At 36.8% G+C, this 20,062-nt stretch overlaps 3 protein-coding genes across 5 annotated transcripts in view; 2 read left to right on the forward strand and 1 right to left on the reverse strand.

The window, feature by feature from the left end:
* Positions 1-5,633: 5,633 nt before the first annotated feature.
* On the forward strand, positions 5,634-7,366 carry LOC143861273 (zinc finger BED domain-containing protein RICESLEEPER 2-like). The gene is made up of 3 exons (XM_077372214.1): positions 5,634-6,294; positions 6,414-7,252; positions 7,340-7,366. The coding sequence occupies exons 1-3, from the start codon at positions 5,634-5,636 to the stop codon at positions 7,364-7,366; spliced, it is 1,527 nt and encodes a 508-aa protein (XP_077228329.1).
* A 3,516-nt stretch (positions 7,367-10,882) lies between these two features.
* On the reverse strand, positions 10,883-14,603 carry LOC143862656 (non-specific lipid transfer protein GPI-anchored 11-like). Its single transcript, XM_077373724.1, has 3 exons — positions 14,146-14,603; positions 14,006-14,032; positions 10,883-11,301 (listed from the first exon to the last, which is right to left on the reverse strand). The coding sequence occupies exons 1-3, from the start codon at positions 14,477-14,479 to the stop codon at positions 11,066-11,068; spliced, it is 597 nt and encodes a 198-aa protein (XP_077229839.1). The 5' UTR covers positions 14,480-14,603; the 3' UTR covers positions 10,883-11,065.
* Positions 14,604-15,501: 898 nt separating this feature from the next.
* Positions 15,502-20,062, forward strand: part of LOC143860310 (phosphoglucosamine mutase family protein) — a 39,926-nt gene continuing 35,365 nt past the window's right edge. For 2 of the 3 annotated variants that reach the window (XM_077370887.1, XM_077370888.1), the window contains exons 1-3: positions 15,502-15,659; positions 19,154-19,378; positions 19,651-19,717. In XM_077370887.1, coding sequence (XP_077227002.1) covers positions 15,653-15,659; positions 19,154-19,378; positions 19,651-19,717 — 299 coding nt within the window. In that variant the 5' untranslated portion in view covers positions 15,502-15,652. The remainder of the gene's footprint in view (positions 15,660-19,153; positions 19,379-19,650; positions 19,718-20,062) is intronic. The other variant, XM_077370889.1, reaches the window with a different exon arrangement.

Genomic DNA, 20,062 nt, shown 5'->3' on the forward strand with positions numbered 1-20,062 from the left:
TACAAAGTTGCCATCAAATAGAGATAAGAAGCAGAGAACGAGTTATGTTTGTGTAGACACCCCATTTTGACCGAACCCTAAAGAGATACATATGATTAAAAATCCCTCCAAATCATGGATATAGAGCTCCAAATTTCTCCCTAAGGTAGATTAAGGTCTCAGCTAGGTCCCTGCAAAATTTCGTCAAAATCCGAGTAAAAATGCCTAATAAGACTAGTCGAGTTAGAATAATAGTGTGAATAGGGGAGTGTATTAGCCATTAACTTAGCCAGCTTTTATACTAGAGTGAAAAGGGGGGTGAATTATCCCACTGTAATTTTTCACCTAATTTCTTTCCGAGACCACCCATTTTCAACAAAATTAAATATAAAACACATAGGAGGGGTGTCTTAGGGTAATAGAAGTGGATAAAATTATGTTAATTTTTAACTAAATTTTTCTCTTTAGATCACCCTTTTGCAGCCAAAATCAAAGCAACATTTTTGAAAAAATGGTTGTCTTATAAACTAATGGGGACAAAAATTAAGGAAAAATTCTATAAATAGAACATTTGGCCTCTCATTTGATAAATGAGGGCTCTTAATCTAATTTTAGAGAGATGAAAAGAGAGCATTCTAGAGAGAGAAAAGATTCTAGAGAGCTTTCTAGAGAGAGAGAGAAGATTCAAGAGAGAGAGCTTTCTAGAGAGAGAGAGAATTCTAGAGAAAGAAGATCTAGAAAGAGAAAGAAGGAGATCTAGAGAGAGAAAGAAGGAGATCTAGAGACAGAAAAAATGAGACGAAGAAGATTTCAATGAGAGATCCAAGAGAAGAGCACAATGTTAGTAGATTTTGAGTTTTCTTTGAAAATCTAACATAAAATGGGAAATCTAAGTGTAAAATGCTTTAAAATGGTTAGATGTAGTAACCTATGGCTAAAATCTACCAAAATATGTTTAAAAACATATCTCATATAAAGATCTAAATCAATTCACCTTAGATTTTGAGTTCCAATTGAATTTCGATGTGAAAATGGCAAAATAAAGTGCTGTTCATGTTCGTTTTTGCCATTTTTTATATCAATTTTTTGTTGGAATTCATAAAATTTTCTCACGAGAGGTGTAGAGCTCGTTGAAATCCTCGATTTGGCATATAATGGCCCAAAATTGGCCAAAAAACGAAGAAGTTATGCCAATTTTAAGATTTCAGCTGAAAATTATGGTTAAAATGGTGAATCCTTGGATGATTTTTGTGAAAATCTTTAGATCTGATTTATTAGGCTTTGGAATTCAAAAATTTATGTGTTAATATGTGTGTGATGTGAATATCTAGTGAAATCAATGATAGATCTAGGGTTTTGATGTGAAATGCTCTTGTAAGATCTTGAAAAACTTCAAAAATATATGCTGTCCAGATTTATTTTTTGAGTTTTTCACTAAAATCCTGTTAGAACCTAATGTTGTACTTCACATAAGAGTTGTAGAGCTTGTTGAGATCTTCGATTTGGCATATAATGGCCAAAATTGGCAAAGAAATGAAGAAGTTATGTCAATTTCAAGATTTCAGCTGAAAATTTAGGTTAAAATGGTGAATCTATGCATTTTTTCTGAGAATTGCTTAAAGATCTTGAAAATTGAAACTAACATGGTTAGATCTAAGCCTAATCAGCATGTATTATTATATATTTGTGTCAAATTCCCATTAATCTTGTGTTTGAATGAAGTTTTAATGTGAAATGTCATGAAATTGTGTTGAATTACATGTTGTCCAAATTTTATTTTCAATTTTCACTAAAATTCGATTAGATCTAGCAAAAGTGATACACACAAAAAGTTGAAGATCTTTCCGAGATCTTCGATTTGGCATCTTACAGGCCTCGTAACGATGAAAAATGAAAAAGTTATGGTACTTTTAAGATGTCAGCCAAAAAACACTACATTTTCAAATTTGAATTTGCCCGAAGATGGTCGTTTTCTGGCCACTTCCGGCAAGATCCAGCCGAAATTGTCAACGGAGAAAAGTTGGGAAAGAAGAAAGAAAAAGAAAAAGTGGCAGGTGAAATAACTTAGGGATTAGCGCCTACAAATTTGGTGGGAAAAAGCAAGGGGGTATATTTGTCCTAAATAACCTATTTTCATACCTGACAGCCCCTTTTTTATAAATTTGCAATCACTACCATTTTTTCACAATATGACGAAAACTTTGCATTATTTTAATAATTTTTCCTTAAAAAAACTAATGCCACGTAGATTGAAAGCCGGATGGGAGGACTGTCCACGTTTCCCAACTTTTTACCTCTCTCTCTCCAACGGGAACTGTTGGTGGGCCCATCTTTTGAACCCTACCCATACTTTTTAAAATTAACACAACATCATAGGATGATCCAAACCATCCATTTGATGGGCCACAAAGGTTGCAACCCAAACTATCATTTCCACTGGTGGGGCCTACAATTGGGCCTTAATGTTATTGTACGACTCTCACCATAGGATGATCCAAACCATCCATTTGATGGGCCACAATGTAAATAGGTTGCGCCCTAAAATATCATTTCCATAGGATGATCACAACCCTCCAATCTATAGAGGTTTCCATAATATGCAGTTTCTCTTTAGATCGGAGGATTAGGATCATCCTATGGAAATGATATTTTGGGGCACAACCTATTTACATTGGGCTCATCAAATGCACGGTTTGGATCATTCTACGTTGTGGCCCACCGTACGACTCAGAATCTACAAAATAAATTGGTATTTATAAAAAGTGGGGACTAGATAATTGCTCTCTCTCTCTCTCTCTCTCTCTCTCTCTCTCTCTCTCTCCATCCATAAGATGATCCAAGCCGTCCATTTGATAGGCCACATCGTAAATAGGTTTTGCAGGGAAAATTTCACTCTTTCCATCCAGTGGCCACCATTCTTAGTTACCTCACCAAGGCCCCACTTGTAAGCACATACTGCAACCCCTTTTCAATGCTTAAATAGTCCTAAAAATGGCTGCATTTTCACTCCTTTTTGTTCATCCTTTCCTGAAAATGAAGCCATTTTCATGGAAAGGCAAACAAAAAGGGTGGAAATATCAGCTCCCATATATTATAGGGCCAATTATCTATTTGTCATTAATTGATGGCTTGCAATGCAATGGGTATATACCCACTAATCAAAGGGCACCCAAATGAGCAATTATCAAAAAGCACAAACTGCAACCCAGGTGAGAGAGACTTGCATAAACTATACACCCAAGCATAGTGTATAAACTATACACCATCCGATTATAGTCTGTTCTTGCTTGTATTGGCTGTACAAGCTTCCATGTATATATTGAGTACAACAAGGTCATTCAAAAGCTTACATCCTTGAATGATTTTCTGTATAGAATAGAAACATAGATATCCCATCTTAATCTTAACTATCTGAAACTTAAATGATGTAGGGCTCTGGATGAAAATATAAATTGTTGTTACACATAATATTATGGTGTATGTGATTCAGGTTCCACCGGGTACACCAGTGGTGAACGCTCTCGCCAAGCCAAGGGCGATGGGAGAACATACTGAGGGCTTGTATTGGCTTGGCTCCTGAGAACAACATGATTTTGGAGTACAAGTGAAAGTGAAGATGGAAATGGGTGTTTGTAAGTCCAGAGGAAATTAATTGAATGTACCAAAAGCTTGCTTATGTAATGGAAATTCGTGGTCTTCTTTGTTCTTTCAGAATCCGTTTTGGATTTTTCCACCCTATTTTAAAGTTAGTTGCCTGGCAAAGAAGAGGTGAAAAGCCTAAGTGCTATATCGGCTCACATGTAGAATCCTCCCATTTGTTTGGACTTTGGACTCATAAATATATAAGATATGATGTGTTTAGACTCTCATAACTCAATAAAAATATATATAAAAATATGATGTGTTTTGGTTTGTAATCTTAGGGGCTGAGTTTTTAGTGTACTTATTGAAATGTCCACACTTGACTTTGCTTGTTTGCTACCAACCCAACTGCTATTTGCTGTCTTCTTTTAGAGCGGCATAAAAAAAGGAAGTAGTGAAGGATGTTTTGTGAGGTTAGGAGATTGTCACCTGGGACATCTGAGTTCATGCAGAATTTGATGGGGAAAAAGGGGCACCCTCCTTACATTGAAAGCCTAATAGGATTGTTGGAAGAGCAAAAGGGTTTGGATCTTGAATTTCTCTAGTGAAGTTGTTCTATCTCTACATTGTGTTTATTGCTCCCCTCCGCCTAGCTTTCTAGAGTTTGTAGTGTTCAAGCCCCACCCCAAGTTTTTTTGTGATTTGCTAAGGAGAAACTTGAGAGGGCACGAATGAATAGAGGGTGAGAAGTGGCTCAAACACAAGGAAAAAATCAATCATGTTCTGGGTGGAGTTTCTTGTTTCTTTGTTTTTATAGGGTGAGAAGGGGCTCAAAAACAAGAAAAAAATCAATCATATTATCGGTGGAGTATTTTGGTTAGACCTGGCAAAAAGTGACCCGCACCCGCGGGTCCACCCGGCCCGCCCGCAAATTTGCGGGTGTGGGTCTCTAACTAGTGACCCGTTTGAAGTGGACCCGCAGGTGCCCGCGGGTGCCCGTAGCATAATAAAAAAAAAATGAAAATTTTAAATTAGACTTTAGGTTTTAACTTTTAAGCCCTTTTAGAGACCAAGTCACCAAACCCTCATTGCAACTCCATCTCTCTGCTGTTGTCTCTTGCAAAGGTTTTAAGCTCTTTTAGAGACCAAACCCTTGTTCGAGGAATCGAGCACGATAGCACGCCCTTAATCTGCTGTTGACTGTTGTCTCTTGCAAAAGTGAGCTCTCTCTCTCTCTCTCTCTCTCTCCTAGTCTCCTTCTCTTTCTTTAAGAATTCCATCTCATTCCATCTCATTCGCCCTTAATCTCCTTCCAATGTCTGTAATTTGTTAGGTGCTTTTGAAGGCTTCATTTCCTCCTCTACCTATCTGTTTTTTGGTAATCTGTCGCAAACCCTAAATCTAATTTGTCTGTATTTTTACGGGACTTTGGGTATTAGGCTTTCAATGTCCTGTAATTTTACCCTAATCTAAACCATGACGTGATGCCGTTGTTCGGTTGTTGCATTCTGCAACCCTAGTCAAAACCCTGATCAACAAAAGACTCGGAATCCCCTATCCTGCTAATAAAACTTGAAAAATTCTTGCCCAGCATAAGCAGAGCAATAGGGGCATAGGGCTAGGAATCAATTTTTCTCTATAAACAATATTTCATTCGTTCTTCAAAAATTCAAGTGTGGCCCGAATTGGTACCAATATGAATAAAAAAACCCTCCCTTATCACTGATTACTGATAGGTTCGGGTCATTGATTAACTATCATACAGTTGAATATTTTAAAGATTATTGTTCATTTATTTTTCTACCAACCATTCTTTACATTGTTCCTTGTTCACTTTGATAACAGTTCTTGGTGTCAAATACTTTTTCTCAACAGCAGTCTGTAGTGAGAAAGCTATTATCTCACTGTCCCTCTCTATTCGTCGCAACGGAAGTGACAGGTATAGCTTCCTAGTTCTTTCATTTTTTTTTCCAATTTCTTACAGTATTACTGTGTGTGTATAAGAGGACTTTTATTATTGGTTTCTATATGTGATTTCTGTTTATAAATTTCTAATAGGATATTCAATTTCAATGGAATCTGTGAACAAGAATCCCACTGTTGGTGTGGCCAATTTGTCCAATGATGATGATGATAGCCATCTGTTGCTTAATAATTTGTCTAACAGTAAAAATCCTCCGGCTAGTCAAACTCTTTCAAATAAAAAAGCAACTATTTGGGATGATTATGAGAAATATAAGGATTCTTCTGGAAAAGAAAGGGCAAAATGTAAGTGGTGCAAATCTTATGCCATAGGGAGTAATAGTCATGGTACCACAAATTTGAGGAAACATCTCACTAAATGTGCAAAATACAAGCATATGAGCATGGATGTAGACCAAATGCTATTTGATCAAGGGATGAAATTGCGTAAGTTAAAAATTTGTCAAGAGACTTACCGTGAGAAAATGGCTATTTCCATAATGAAGCATAACTACTCATTCTTAATGGTTGACCATGAATGTACAAGAGATGTTCATAGTTATTTGAATTTAGATGTCAAACCATATTCTAGGAACACGGCGAAAGCTGATTGTTTGAAAATATATAAGAGGGAAAAAGAAAAGCTTAAGCTTGCTTTGGGTAAAGTTGATGGGAGGATTTGCTTTACTTCGGATGTATGGTCATCAATTACACAAGATGGGTATATTTGTCTTACGGCGCACTTTGTTGATGAGGATTGGCGTTTGCATAGTAAAATTCTTAATTTTTATCACATTCCTCCTCCACACACTGGTTTCCTTTTGTCGGAGAAAAATTTTCAATTCTTGAAGGAATGGGGAATTGAAAAAAAGTATTTTCTCTTACATTAGATAATGCTTCTACTTGTGATAATCTACAAGACATATTAAAGAATCAACTTCGTATTCAAAATTCTTTGTTATGTGGTGGTGAGTTTTTTCACGTGCGATGTTCGGCACATATCTTGAACCTCATTGTTCAAGATGGATTGAAAATTGCTAATGTTGCGATACAAAAAATTAGAGATAGTATCAGGTATGTGAAAGGATCAGAGGGTAGGTTGAGGAAGTTTGCAGATTGTTGTGCACAAGTTGGTATTGTGACCTCAATGGGTTTGCGTATGGATGTTCCCACTCGATGGAACTCTACTTTCTTCATGCTTGAATGCGCCATCAAATTTCGTACTGCATTCGTCCATTATGATCTTGTTGAAATGGGTTATATTTATTGTCCATCGGAAGAGGAGTGGGAAAGAGGGGTGAAAATTGCCAAATTCTTGAAACCATTTGCGGAGATGACTAATCTTGTATCCGGTTCCGAGTACCCAACGGCAAACTTGTACTTTATATATGTGTGGAGAATTCAGTTGCGTCTATTTGAGGAGATGATGTGTGAAGATGAAGTTATTAGTGATATGGCTCAAAATATGTACCCAAAGTTTGAGAAATATTGGGATTCTTATAGCATTATTCTAGCCATGGCGGTTGTTCTTGATCCTAGGTACAAGTTTGAATTTGTGAGATTTTGCTATAATAAGATCGATTCACATACGGCGGAGGGAAAAGTGTCATTTCTCAAAGGGAAGTTATTTTCACTTTTTCAAGAATATGTTGATCAATATTCCACGCACGATAAAGATACCACTTCGGTTGGGACTAATGGCACTCATTCCTTCACCGATGATATTTGTGTAAGTTACATAATTCTTGTCGCATTACATTTTTTTTTTTAAGTTTCAATTTTTTTTGTACTTGATATAAAAATTGCAATGATGTAGGAATATGACTATTATAGAAAACGATGAAATGTCAGCAAGAAGTCGGAATTAGACCTTTACTTGGAGGAGCCAGACTTTGATCCCAAAGAACATCAAGTTTTGGATATTTTAGAGTATTGGAGAAGCAATCGTAGTAGATATCCCATACTACGTAAGATGGCACGTGATATCATGAGTATACCAATAACCATTGTTGCTTCCGAGTCGGCTTTTAGCATTGGAGCTAAAGTCCTCACAAAATATCGAAGCACGCTTAGTCCGGATAATGCACAAGCTTTGATTTGCTCTCGAAATTGGTTATTTGGCTATGAAGTTCAAAGTAAGTTGTAACATTTAATTTATAACAACACAACATTTATTCATTTTATAATAATATTTACTTCATTATTTATATTTGTAAATGTAGGTGAAGGTCCGAGTGATGATCAACTAATGGTGAAATTTTTCGAAGATGGCACTTCGGAAACAAGATACCCCTCAATTGTCGATGGAATGGAAGGGATATAACAACTTCTTTCGCTTTGGTTGCATTTTGTTTGATGTTATCGTGCGGTTGCATAAACTTTGTTTTGTTTGTAAGATGTAGACCTATGCACAAGAGCTCTTCCACATGCATCTGGTGGTGTTGAAGCCTATTGTAGTGTTGGAGCTATTCCACATAAGAGCTCTCCCACATGCATCTTATTTTAGATTGGTCAATCAATTTTGAATTTTCAGGTTGCCTGTTGGCTGTTGTAGTGGACTTATGCATCTTATTTTAGATTGGCCAATCACTTTTGAATTTTCAGGTTGCCTGTTGTAGTGGAATTTTCAGGTTGCCTATTGTAGTAGACTTATGCATCTTATTTTAGATTGGCCAATCAATTTTGAATTTTCAAGTTGCTTGTTGTAGTGGAATTTTCAGGATGCCCGTTGTACTTGGAATAGACTGAAGGTATTTTCATATGCTATTCTATTTTCATTTTCATTAATGTGTTCTTTGATGTGTATTATATATTATCTTGAGTTACTGATGTTATTTCTATTTATTTACTTTCCAAACCCCCACCTTTTTGGGTTGCTTGACTTAAATGTAAATTTATGCACCATTCACATGCTTTAGGTATTAAAAGGGATCATCTTGAGATGAGTCAATAGCAAGAGAATCAGTTTTAGAGCATTGGCTTGGTGAGAAAATCGGTAACTGAATACTTCAGTGCCATATGCATGTCTCCTAACTCTCCTAAGTGGTACTCTGCCATTGCTCAGGTCAAAAGTCTTAGACCATCCACAGCCGTGATTTCTCATCCACTGTATATGTTGTCTACATCACCAAAATTTTTGGGGGTGACACAGAACAATGAATTGAAAATTGGAAGGAGATGAAGTAGTTTAATATTTTGCATGTTTTGCAGAAGCTCTTTGAAGAATGGCAACAGGGAATGAGAAATAAGAGAAGTTCTTAGCTTTTATGGTGTTTGTCAAAGTTATCTAGAAAACTAGAACAACGGGACCTTGTCTTCATTGGAAACAAATTTTCTGATTTTGGTCTAATTTGTCACAGGCACTTTTATGGTGAAATGATGGACGAAATGTATTCTTCTACTAGCTTTTATGCTCTGCATATATCAATTACATCTTTTGTTCATGCAACAATTGCTTCTGTTCAATTAGTATTTATTGTAATATAACCTTAGTTTCTGTTAAGCCACCAGTGTAAGTGTAAGCAGGAGTTTTTATTTAGTGTAAGCCCATACCATACGGTGATCTAAACTGTCCATTTGATGAGCCACAATAGATTGTGCCTAAACAATCATTCCCATACTGATCTATGGAGAAACGACATATTATAAGTTGGGCACAGCCCTATTTCCATTGTGGCCCATCAAATGGACGGTTTGGATGGACCGTACAGTACCTTTTGATTAATACTGGACTATATGTATCGGGCTTACACCATATAAAATCCATATTTCTTGTTACCAGATGTGACTGTATGGCCAACCACTGGATGGTGTAGATCTGATAGACCCAACAAATGGACTTATTAATGAATGGAAGGATTTTCTTCAAAAGGGAAAATGTTATCTTTCTTGTCAGTATGGGTGTAAAGGGATTGAATTTGAAGCGGATATGGTTAGACATCAGTTCATAAGCAGTTAAGCACACAGACTTTGAGAAAAAGTACAGCACCTTAGTTTCTGTTAAATTTACAAAATTTTCCGGGTTACCCGCGGGTTTACCCGCACCCGCCCGGGTGGGGTCCGGGTACATGAAATGGCTACCCGCAGAATCGCGGGTATTTTTTACCCGTACCCGTTGGGTCAGTACCCGCACGGGTCGTACCCGTACCCGCGCGGGTTACCCGTTTGCCAGGTCTAATTTTGGTTCCTTTTTTTTTTTTCAGGCTTTTCTTACTCTCTCCTCATTCCGTGTCATGTTTGGCTAACATGAATTTTTTTCCCCTGGAATATTAACTTACCCAAAATATGATTTAATTTCCTGAAAAACAAGGTAACAAAAAACTACACCCAAAATTAGGGGTGCAACTCCTGTCGGGTTGGGTCGGATTGAGGCCAATCCGACCCAACCCGAGGAACCCATCTTTCTAACCCAACCCGACCCAACCCGATTTCCAACTCGGCTGGGTTCAACCCAACCCAATCCGATTTGCAATTTCCTCAACCTGACCCAACCCGATTCCCAATTCGGGTTGGGTTGGGTCGGGTTGACCCGATTTGATATGGTACCAATAGTTGACCACCTCAACTCAAGCCGGGATGTTTTGGATTTTGACAACCAAGAGTGAGTCACCAATAATCAGTTTTTGACTCACAATCGGTTCTCAAAATCCAAAACAAACAGGGACTAAAAATTAACAGACGGAAATGTTATCCGCACTACTATATTTTGATGATCACACTCCTCACTTTATTAAAGTAAGGTATGGCCCGCACCATAGGATTATCCAAACCGTCCATTGTGGACTGTGAAGACTATTTCAATGTTGAAAAAGAAAAACACATACAAAACTTCTTTAGATGGAATACAGTAATATTAATATAAACTAGGATCATATGTATATGTTGGAATTAACATCACTACTAAATGGGAATTTGAAATTTCCAATTCAGGTTGGGTCGGGTCGGGTTGCTCGACACCCCAACCCGACCCAACACGAATCGGGTTGATTTTTCCCAACCCTTACCCAATCCGATTTGCGAAAAGCTTAACCAGACCCAACCCAAATTCGGGTTGAACCTGACCCGAGTTGCACCCCTACAAAATATGATTTAATTTCCTTGTTTAGCAAGCTCAAACACAACTTATTAGGCCCTCTCAAGTCTCTCTTTTCCCATCCACTCTACCCCTCTCACATTTGAGACTATTCCACAATAGGACTTGATATCTTATATTAAATTAATCTTGGTGGGATCAAAGAGCCCATTAGCAACCCATTAGAGACGATTCCACAATAGAATGGCATACATCATCATATTTGTAATTTACTTACCCCTATAAACAACAAAATTTCTAGCCAAAATACCATTGAACACCACCCACTTAGAAACTGCTAATATATAAGCTATTAAATTCTCAATCTGTTCATGTCACATGGACAAATGACTCTATAAGACAAGCAACAAAGAGTGCTATGCCAGCAGTTCTGAACTAGTATGGAAAACCAATTAAAAATGCTATTCCTAGAACAATTCCATGACATACTAAAATCTAAACAGGCACTTCTCAATAGTAAGCTATAGAAGCAACTGAAATACTAACAAGAAGAGCTGCAAATGAAAAAGTAAGTGCTGGAGCACCAGAATGAGAGGGAGATGGCGCTGGGGCCATTCCTACATTTGCTCCAGAGGGTGGTGGAGAGATTGGTGTTGCCGGAGCTCGTGCAGAAGGCAGTGGAGAGACCGGCGAAGGAGATGGAGATGGAGACTTCTTTGGTGGTGGAGGCATCTTTGGAGATGGACCTGCAAGACAAAAGCAACAATTTTTAATAAAGATCTTGTTGTGTTTTGGAAAGATTAGATTTTGTTGTAAGATCGGAATTTTGAAAGCATTGGCATTAGTTCTTGCATCTTGGAATTTAGGAAGAAATTATACCAATTTGAAGGGGGTTAGAAGCTTATCTAGACCGACACACATAGTATAATTAGTAATATCAGAACTGTTCATATAGGCCCACCAAAATTGTAAAAGAAAATTGATTTCTACTTTGTTTATTGTAATTGGATAGATTAGATTCTGTTGTAGCTGTGGCATTTTGAAAGAAAGTGCACTTGTTCTTATATCTGGGAATTTATGAAGAATTTCCAACAATTTGTAGCGGTTGAGGCGCTTAACTAGGCCAACATACATAGTATTGACAAAAGATCTATACTGTTCACATAGGCCAACCAAATTGTTAAATGAATTGGTTTCCACTAATCTTGCTTGATTACAATCAACCCTAATAGTGCTTGTATAGAGCACCTAGGCCCTGTTTTGGAAAGATTAGATTCTAGGGGTGCAAGTTTGGCCCTGTCAGCCCTGACCCCCCGACCCCGAACAGGGTCAGGGTTGGATTTTCCAACCCTGAGGGCGGGTCAGGGTTCATTTTTTTAGACCTTGACTCAGGTCGGGTCGGGTTCTGGGTTAATGCCTCGGGTACCATGACCCGGCCTGACCCTAAGTTTTCTATTATAGAATTGAACCATCTATGCATGTTTCTTTTGCTAATGTTTTCTATTATCTTGGATTGATGATTCTTTAGATTATTATTATTAATTGTCTCTGTTGCCCGTCATGTTGTTGAATTCATATTATCTTATTTTGTTCACTTTCTCTGTTTATTGATCATTTTGTTCTATATGATAAGTGGTTGCTTTATTTTTGACACTCTTAACAGGTATTTGCACTAGGGTCAATTAGGGCCGGGCAGGCCTGGCCTTGCCCAATCAGGGCAGGCCAGGGTCAGCACTGAGCCCTGTAGGATGGGCAATGGGTTGAGGTTTTTCGGGCCTGACTCAGAGTCAGGGCGGGTAAGGGCCGAGATAATGGGTTCCAGGGTTGGGCTAGGGTTTTGAAAAACCCGACCCAACCCGAATGTTGCAGCCGTATTAGATTCTGTTGTGGGTTTGGCATTTCGAAGGGAATTACACTTGCTCTTGGATCAGAGAATTTAGGAAGAATTTACACTAATTTGAAGGGGTTGAGAGCTTACCTAGGCCCACATACATAGTATTAGCAAGATCCATACTGTTCATCTTGGTCCACCAAATTGCAAAAGGAATTGATTTCTAGTAATCTTGTTTGATTATAGTCAACCCTAATAATGCTTGTATAGAGCACTAAGGGCAAGTTTTGGTTGCAAGAAAAGCTTTTCTAACAAAAAGGGATTGATTTCATAGGATTTCTTTTTCTTTCCACGATTTAGATAGATATGATATGTTTATGGTTAATTTAGAGGAATAACATCAGAAAAGGAAGGCTCCTCTAAAGAAAAATTAAATAGGGTAGGTTCAAGTTATCCTTTTTAGTGGACACAAAATTAGGAAATTTTAGAAAAAAATTTCCTTTCCAAACTTTTCCACGGAATTCTTGCAATCCAAAGAGGGCCTAAACAAGGAAAGATATTAAGATAAGATTAGCTGAGATCATTCTAGTCTAATCAAGTAACCTAACCTATCTAGGTTACCTCATCTAACCCACTTGCCTAATCTACAACCAAGGTGATCCAACCGTGAGATCACAACCTAATCCAACGGTAAGACCTCAGCTGTCCGCCGAGGCCTGATCGACCTGCTCTGATACCATTTAAAAATAGGAAATTTACTATGTTTTTGTATTGAGTACAATGATCTGTAATGGTGCTTTTATAAACTAATTTAAGGGATAAACATAAGAGAAAAACTCCAGAGGATAAGGATCAACTTCGAGAATAGATAATCCTAATCAACCACCCAATAATCTAATGGTCAGATCTAATGGACATGATATAATCTTATGTCTTAACACAAGTGAAAGGTTTGGATCGCACTAACATCACATGGATGGGCATGTGTTGGGCTTGTAATGGGATACTCACAATATCTCACCCCTTAAGAAATATAAAAATGTTTAATCAAATTCAACTCAGACAAAAAGCTTGAAAGACTCAATGGTGGTTTTACGAAGTCACGATCAAATAGAATTTTGAACCGAAACCAAAATCTCAATTGATATCATAAAGTTTGGTATAAAATAAAAAACTAATATCAGATAAGTCTGAAAACAAACAACCATGGAAAAATAAGCAAAATCCCATAACCACAAAATAAGCTAAAAAAATGATTTGAACATATTTTACAAAAAAGGATATCAAAAGAATAGAAAAAACACTAATAGGTTCAAGAAACATAAGGACTGAAATCATAACAGAGTTAGTATTTTCTTCATCAATATCAAACAGATAACAATATCAATATCAAGATAACACGAATTATAATTATGATAACAGATTCATTGACCATCAGATTTGATTTTTAATTATTTCTAGTTAAATCAAAACATCTTTACCAGAGCCTTCTAAACATAAGATCACTTACATAAAAATAGATATAGAAACTACTATAAGAGATGAAAGAAGATTTTACATAAAAATAAAAATAGATAGAGAAATATAACAATAAGAGATCAAATAGGATAGTCACAAACCAGGAGCAGGAACAGGAGCGCCTCCATCTGCAACACAAAAAACCAAGTTCAATCATCAATCTAAATCCCCCAACCAAAACCCAAAAAGAAACAAAAAAAGAGAGAAAACCCAAGATACATAGAGACAAAAAAAAACTTACCATCACAGTTACTTAGAGGAGGAGTAGAGAGCTCACACAAAGAAGGAAGTTGTAAACCCCTAGTCATATTCAAAGCAATCCCAAAATCACTTTTTCCTTTCAAGACCTGACACAAACAACTAGGACTATTCTTCACCACACTCTTTAGACCAGCACAACAAGTCCCCTCAGGCGTAGCAATTGTACTACCATTCTGCACAAAGGACAAACAATCAGCCATTGAAAGAAGACCATTACTACAGTCCACAGGTGGAGGAGGACTAGAAGAAGGTGGTGCTCCATTGGCCAAAACCCATAGAGCCAAAACACAAAAAACCCACAAAAACTTGGCCATTGTTTTAGAAGTAAAAATAATAGAGGGATTGGTGAAGGGGTTGTGCTTATGAAAAAGTGAATTGGTTGGGTGAAGTAATGAGGAGGGATTCCAACTTTGGTTAAAAATAGTAGGGAAGGTGAAGATACACACAATATCTATATTCTATATACATTTAAAGCTAAACGTATCGCATATATACTAATGCATAGGGATGTTTCATTTTCTCTCTCCGGCGATACATGCATTATCTATATATTTAAAGCTAAACGTATCCGCGCCTAGAAAATAGGGATATTTCCTTCTCTCTCTTATTAGAATCCCATAAATACTAGAATCCCTCTCTATTTTCTATGGGAAATGTTATCCGCACTACTGTATTTTGCTGAGGGCACTCCTCACTTTATTCAAAGTACGGTATGACATGCACCATAGGATGATCCAAACCGTCCATTAGATGGGCCACAACCTAAATAAGTCGTGCCCCGAAAATTATCTCCATAGGTTGATCCTAATACTTCGATCTATAGAGGGTTAGGATCAGCCCTCTAACATTCAGATCGGAGGGTTAGGATCAACCAATGGAAATGATTTTTGGGGCGTGACCTATTTAGTATGTGGCCCATCTAATGGACGGTTTGGATCATCCTACCGTACTAATAATAAAGTGAGGAGTGCCTTCATCAAAATAAAGTAGTGCTGATAACATTTCCCTTTTCTGTTTTAAAACTCTATTATTAGAATCCCATAAATACTAGAATCCCTCTCTATTTTCTATTTTAAAACTCTATTATTAGAATCCCATAAATACGAGTTGCTATCACGCTTGAAATTCTCCAAATGTTTCGTCTCACCGACTCTTCTCCTTTTAATTCCGCGCCTCTTCGCCTTCCCAGCAGCGTTAGACTCATTAACACTGGAATCGGAATAGGATTACAATTCCAGCTCTGATTCTGGCAATCCAAACGCACCGAAAGTGCCACGTCAATTGTGGGCCAAACAGCCAATATTCAAGATCCCGGTGCATATTACGCACCGTGCGCATTGTATAAAGGCCAGCTGAGAGTAGGCGTACCAACTTGTTTTGTTCTTCTCCAATTTTCACTCTCTTTCTCCGCCTCTCTGTTTTCCCCCACATCTCTCGCTCTCTTCCTCACCGGAGTAAACAAAGTTCTCGAATTTTCCCTTCCTACAATGGCAGGTTTTTCCCTATTTTCACTTTTCCTGCCTCGTAATCGCATAAAGGATTGATTCGATCATTGAAGTATATCTTTTTTTACCGCAATTTAGGTTTTCTGATTGATGAAAACGATGAAATTCCTCTAATTTCTATTGCTTTGATACATATTGAGCTGTTACTGTAATCTAGGGTTCTACAATTAACATTTCTTATGGACACTACTATCGAAGTTAAATTTAAGAACAACATTTAGATGTCTCACTCATTTCATCACACTAAACGTTTACTATTTATGCTTATGTCTTTCACAATTTAGATCTCAATACCAACACGACTTTTAATTCAATATCTGATGCCTGGATTATGTCCTTGAAACATCTTTGAAGATCTTTTTTTGAGCAATTATATTATCTACATGTCAATGCCCTTACAAGGAACTAATTGAGGTGCAATCCCTATTTTCTCATATTGGAATTGAAAGAATTGACAAGTAATAAATATCTCATCCCTGATCCTGTTGTCAAACCCATTACTGAGAATAATAACATCTTCTAATCTACTTAGCAGGCTATCTTTCAATCTAGCCTCTTTTGGTCTTCCAATACTCGCAGAAATGGGCTTCTACAGGTCCGCCCCTATTATCTTCTTTGATTAGTCTCTTACACAGTTTGGTTGGATGCTGACCTAACCAAGTCCAGAAAACTTTGCAGTTAAGAATTCCTCTTTGTACCGAACATCAAAAACTTGCTCTATCCTCACCCCACAATAGATAGTTAACACTAATTCCATTCCCGTGCCCACCTTTGAAAACTGCCATTTCCACTTACCCAATAAGATTTTATTCACCTATCTTGATCTCTTGATCCATAACCTCCTTCCTCATGGAAATTGCATACCTCTTCACGCTTACTAGTGAAATTATCGCCCCTTCTTCATGAAAGGAATTTTCCTTGGATCTGTTCCAACTTGTTAGAAACCAAACAGTGAAATTGAATTCGATTAATGTTAATACTAGAAAGTAGCCTCCTCATTGAGCACCCAACCAAACACCCCTTAGATCAATTAATCTGTATTCGTAGCCACTCAAACTTCGTATCTAGATCACAACAAGACTGATCTGTACCAGAATTTTCGTACTACTATGCTTAATAAATATACAAGGTGTTGCCCTATCCTGTATGTGCTGGAGGATGCAACTGTGATAAAACCAAGTGTATGTTACTGCTTTTGGGGTGCCTAAAGCTCCTTCCAACTTTCGGGTTTTTTAGGGATTGATGGAGATTTGATGATATGACAACACAAATTGCAAGGTGATTCGTATCAGCGTGGGATGATTCCATAGTCACAAATATTGTTCTCAGGAATTTCTCGGCAAGGGTAAATACCGGGATTTTTTTTCCAGGCTTGTATCGAGAAAGAATGTGAAAAATGTAATTATTTAAAAATATGCATAGTAGGAAAACAAATAAATAAATTTGACACGTAAGCAAAATATTTTTTTTAAAAGTGAAAGAAATTTCAAAGAAAAAATATAACATAACACACATATTTTATATGAATTCATAAAAAATGATAAATACAAGTTGAGTAATTGAAAAATCAAACTAAAATAACCAAGTACAAGGATCCGAACCGCCATCAACAGCCAAGTATTAGTCTCAAATAAAGTCTTGAAGTACCCAAAATCACTACCCAAGTACGCATTACAAAAAATACAGGTACAAATTTAAATTACTTCAAGATTTTCAATATCATCAAATTTTCTTCCCCAGTGTCTTCTTCATTGTCATTTACATAGAAAGGGTGAACGTCTAATCCTTCCAAAGGATTTTTTTTATCACCATCAATAAATGCTTCCAAGTTATTGATAGTGATGGACACTGCATCAAACATTTATTTTTCAGGACTTGTCTTCTTCATACATAAGTTCATCCATTAATACACTAAATCACGTTACTTGTTAGGCTTCAATCTATTTCCCTTCTTGGTCTTGGCTACCTCAAATATACTTTAATTTCTCTTAACGCCGAAGAATTGCATGGCTGACTTAGTATTTTGATGGCTAACTTCTGAAGTATAGGAACTTCTGCCCCACATATCTCCTGCTAAATTCTTATATTTAAGAAAATTATATCTATGTCATATAAAAAATTAATAATATATTAAAGTAATTTTATTTAATAAAATGCATCAAACATGAACTTACTTGGATGAGCTGTACTAAAACAAGCCAATGCAATGCTTCAAAATATTTTAGGATCCTGTGTATGATACATCGTGAGCTTTATAGCTAAAGCTTTACAATTACTTGTTCATATGGCCATCTTCTCAATAACTTTATCAAGTCTATTCCATACATTTTTATCTATTCTCATCATGTTATCAAAGAGTAAGTTAAGGTAGAGATGGACAACACTTACTTTCAAAGGGCTATGCAAATTATCATTCTATTCCACAGTGACATGTATTTATCAGGTCCCTTACAATAGAACTTTTTTATACCTTCTTTTGCCTTGTCTTTCGACTCGTTTAAGTATCCAATCGTGTATCCTTAATACCTTATCCAAAGGTATTCGAGTAGAAATTATCTCCCTATAGTAGTTTTGCAAATTCTCTCTTCTCATCCAACTTTATTACTCGGGCAGGAAGCATCCAATATTACTTAGGCACGTTGTCTTGACAGGGTGTTAGGATTCAGTTTCTCGGAAAGTAGATAGTCACGGTGGAGGAGAGCTATTTATCAAATATGTTGCCAGCCTCGGAGGTTTTTCTTTTGAACTTTGGACATGAAACCCTGACCATGTTTAGTATATTCGTCTTGGTTGACCCGTTAAAAGAAAATTGGTTTCATTTGTAGCTAAATCGTGAGAATTAGATTTCAAACTCAAAAGTTTGTCGGTTAGTTATTAATGTATGAATCACGCTTCAAACCCAAAGTTTCTATCACAACTTCAATCGTGCTTCGGCATAGGAATGAATCAATCCTTAAACTTTAAATTTATTGAAGCTATACATGTTTTAGTTGCCCATAGAATGCTTATTTGATTGGGTTGATTATTTATATCTTGAAGAAACCATATGTTGCACATAAACCACATCAATGAAGATCATGCACCTATTAGTGCATTGGAGGTGCAAATTCAAGCTAGGATAATCTGTGACACATGACTTGGGTGGTTGCTTTTGCATATTTTTTCTGTGTGTAAGACTTGAATTCGAAATAGCTCGATAAATTATTGTTGCTGAATAAAGAATTTTAAAGTTTTGTGGATAAACATGAAGAGTTCATTATAGCAGAATACCAATTAATTTGGAAGGCTGTTGCATGTAATGCATGCAAAGATTAGCTGTCAACACTCACTCTCAAATTGGTCTCTAATATTTTACTGTAATTTCTGAACAACAGTTCAAAAATATTTAGGAAAAACCAACGGTGGTCAGAGAATTCATGTTACCCTTTTGATTAAACTCACATAAATTATATAGAGCTGATAGATTTTGAAATTTGGATGCAGCAATATCAGGGAATTCTACTCAAAATGTATTTCTGGCAAAGTATTGCCGAAGGAATAGGCAAATGGACACCAAATATTCTAGGGGCTATTCTTCCCCTAATATGTGCAACTTGCTTCCCTTGCAAGGGAGGAAGTTGGCATGGGCTGGAATTTCAGCCGCACAGTTGTGTATCTTAGCAAAACACCAAAGTGATCCCAGGAATCAAGCAAGTGTTTATTGCAATGGTCTGTTCTATACTCTGATTATGTTGATAAAGTGCGACTATTATTTTTTGTTACGCTTGAAATAATGCATTTGTATGACGAGTTTTCACTTGTCATATCTTTTCCATTTTTCCCAAACATTATCCCTTGACTCTTTTGTCGTGATGGTAAAATCCTCAATCATTTTAATCTGCTTTAATGTAATGCTTTATAGAACGAGTCCCATATCTAATACTATTATTTAACTCCTTCTCGACTAATTTGTTTTATTTTTTGTGAACGTTTTTTTGCAGCTGCGTCAGGTACCAGTGTGCTCCCATCGTTTGAAAAGGTTGATTTTCGCAAACTTCAAAATGGCAGGTACAAGATTCATCCTTTCATTGCATAGAATTGGAGCAGAATCTCTTGTCGTGCACTATATGAGATTATATGCTGCAATGGCGGATTGTAATCTTCGTTTGTTTCTTGCTCTTTGACTGATCAACTGAATAATATTAAATTCATAAGATACTCGGGGTTTATTTGTTCCTTGACTTTGCACTACGTCAGGCCATTGTCTGTAGGAACTTGGTAGGGGTCAAATTGGGTGAGTTATAGGGACTCTTTTAAATACCAAACTGCTTTGGCCTTTCCACTATAATTTGATTCAATGCTTTGTTGACCAATTGTTCCAATCTCATAGAAATGTCATTCAAGGCAAAAAAA

The sequence above is a fragment of the Tasmannia lanceolata genome, unplaced genomic scaffold, assembly GCF_043159265.1.
Source record: "Tasmannia lanceolata isolate RefF3 unplaced genomic scaffold, GAP_Taslan_0.1 ptg000037l, whole genome shotgun sequence".
Lineage (NCBI taxonomy): Eukaryota > Viridiplantae > Streptophyta > Magnoliopsida > Canellales > Winteraceae > Tasmannia > Tasmannia lanceolata.

Excerpts from the sequence above, each read along its gene's own strand:
- LOC143861273 (XM_077372214.1), top strand. The coding sequence starts at position 5,634 with ATGGAATCTGTGAACAAGAATCCCACTGTTGGTGTGGCCAATTTGTCC. Across the intron at positions 6,295-6,413 it reads TGAGGATTGGCGTTTGCATA|ATAATGCTTCTACTTGTGAT; the intron begins GTAAAATTCTTA and ends CTCTTACATTAG. Across the intron at positions 7,253-7,339 it reads CCTTCACCGATGATATTTGT|GAATATGACTATTATAGAAA; the intron begins GTAAGTTACATA and ends GCAATGATGTAG.
- LOC143862656 (XM_077373724.1), bottom strand. The coding sequence starts at position 14,479 with ATGGCCAAGTTTTTGTGGGTTTTTTGTGTTTTGGCTCTATGGGTTTTG. Across the intron at positions 14,033-14,145 it reads TCCTCTAAGTAACTGTGATG|ATGGAGGCGCTCCTGTTCCT; the intron begins GTAAGTTTTTTT and ends TTTGTGTTGCAG. Across the intron at positions 11,302-14,005 it reads CGCTCCTGTTCCTGCTCCTG|GTCCATCTCCAAAGATGCCT; the intron begins GTTTGTGACTAT and ends TTTGTCTTGCAG.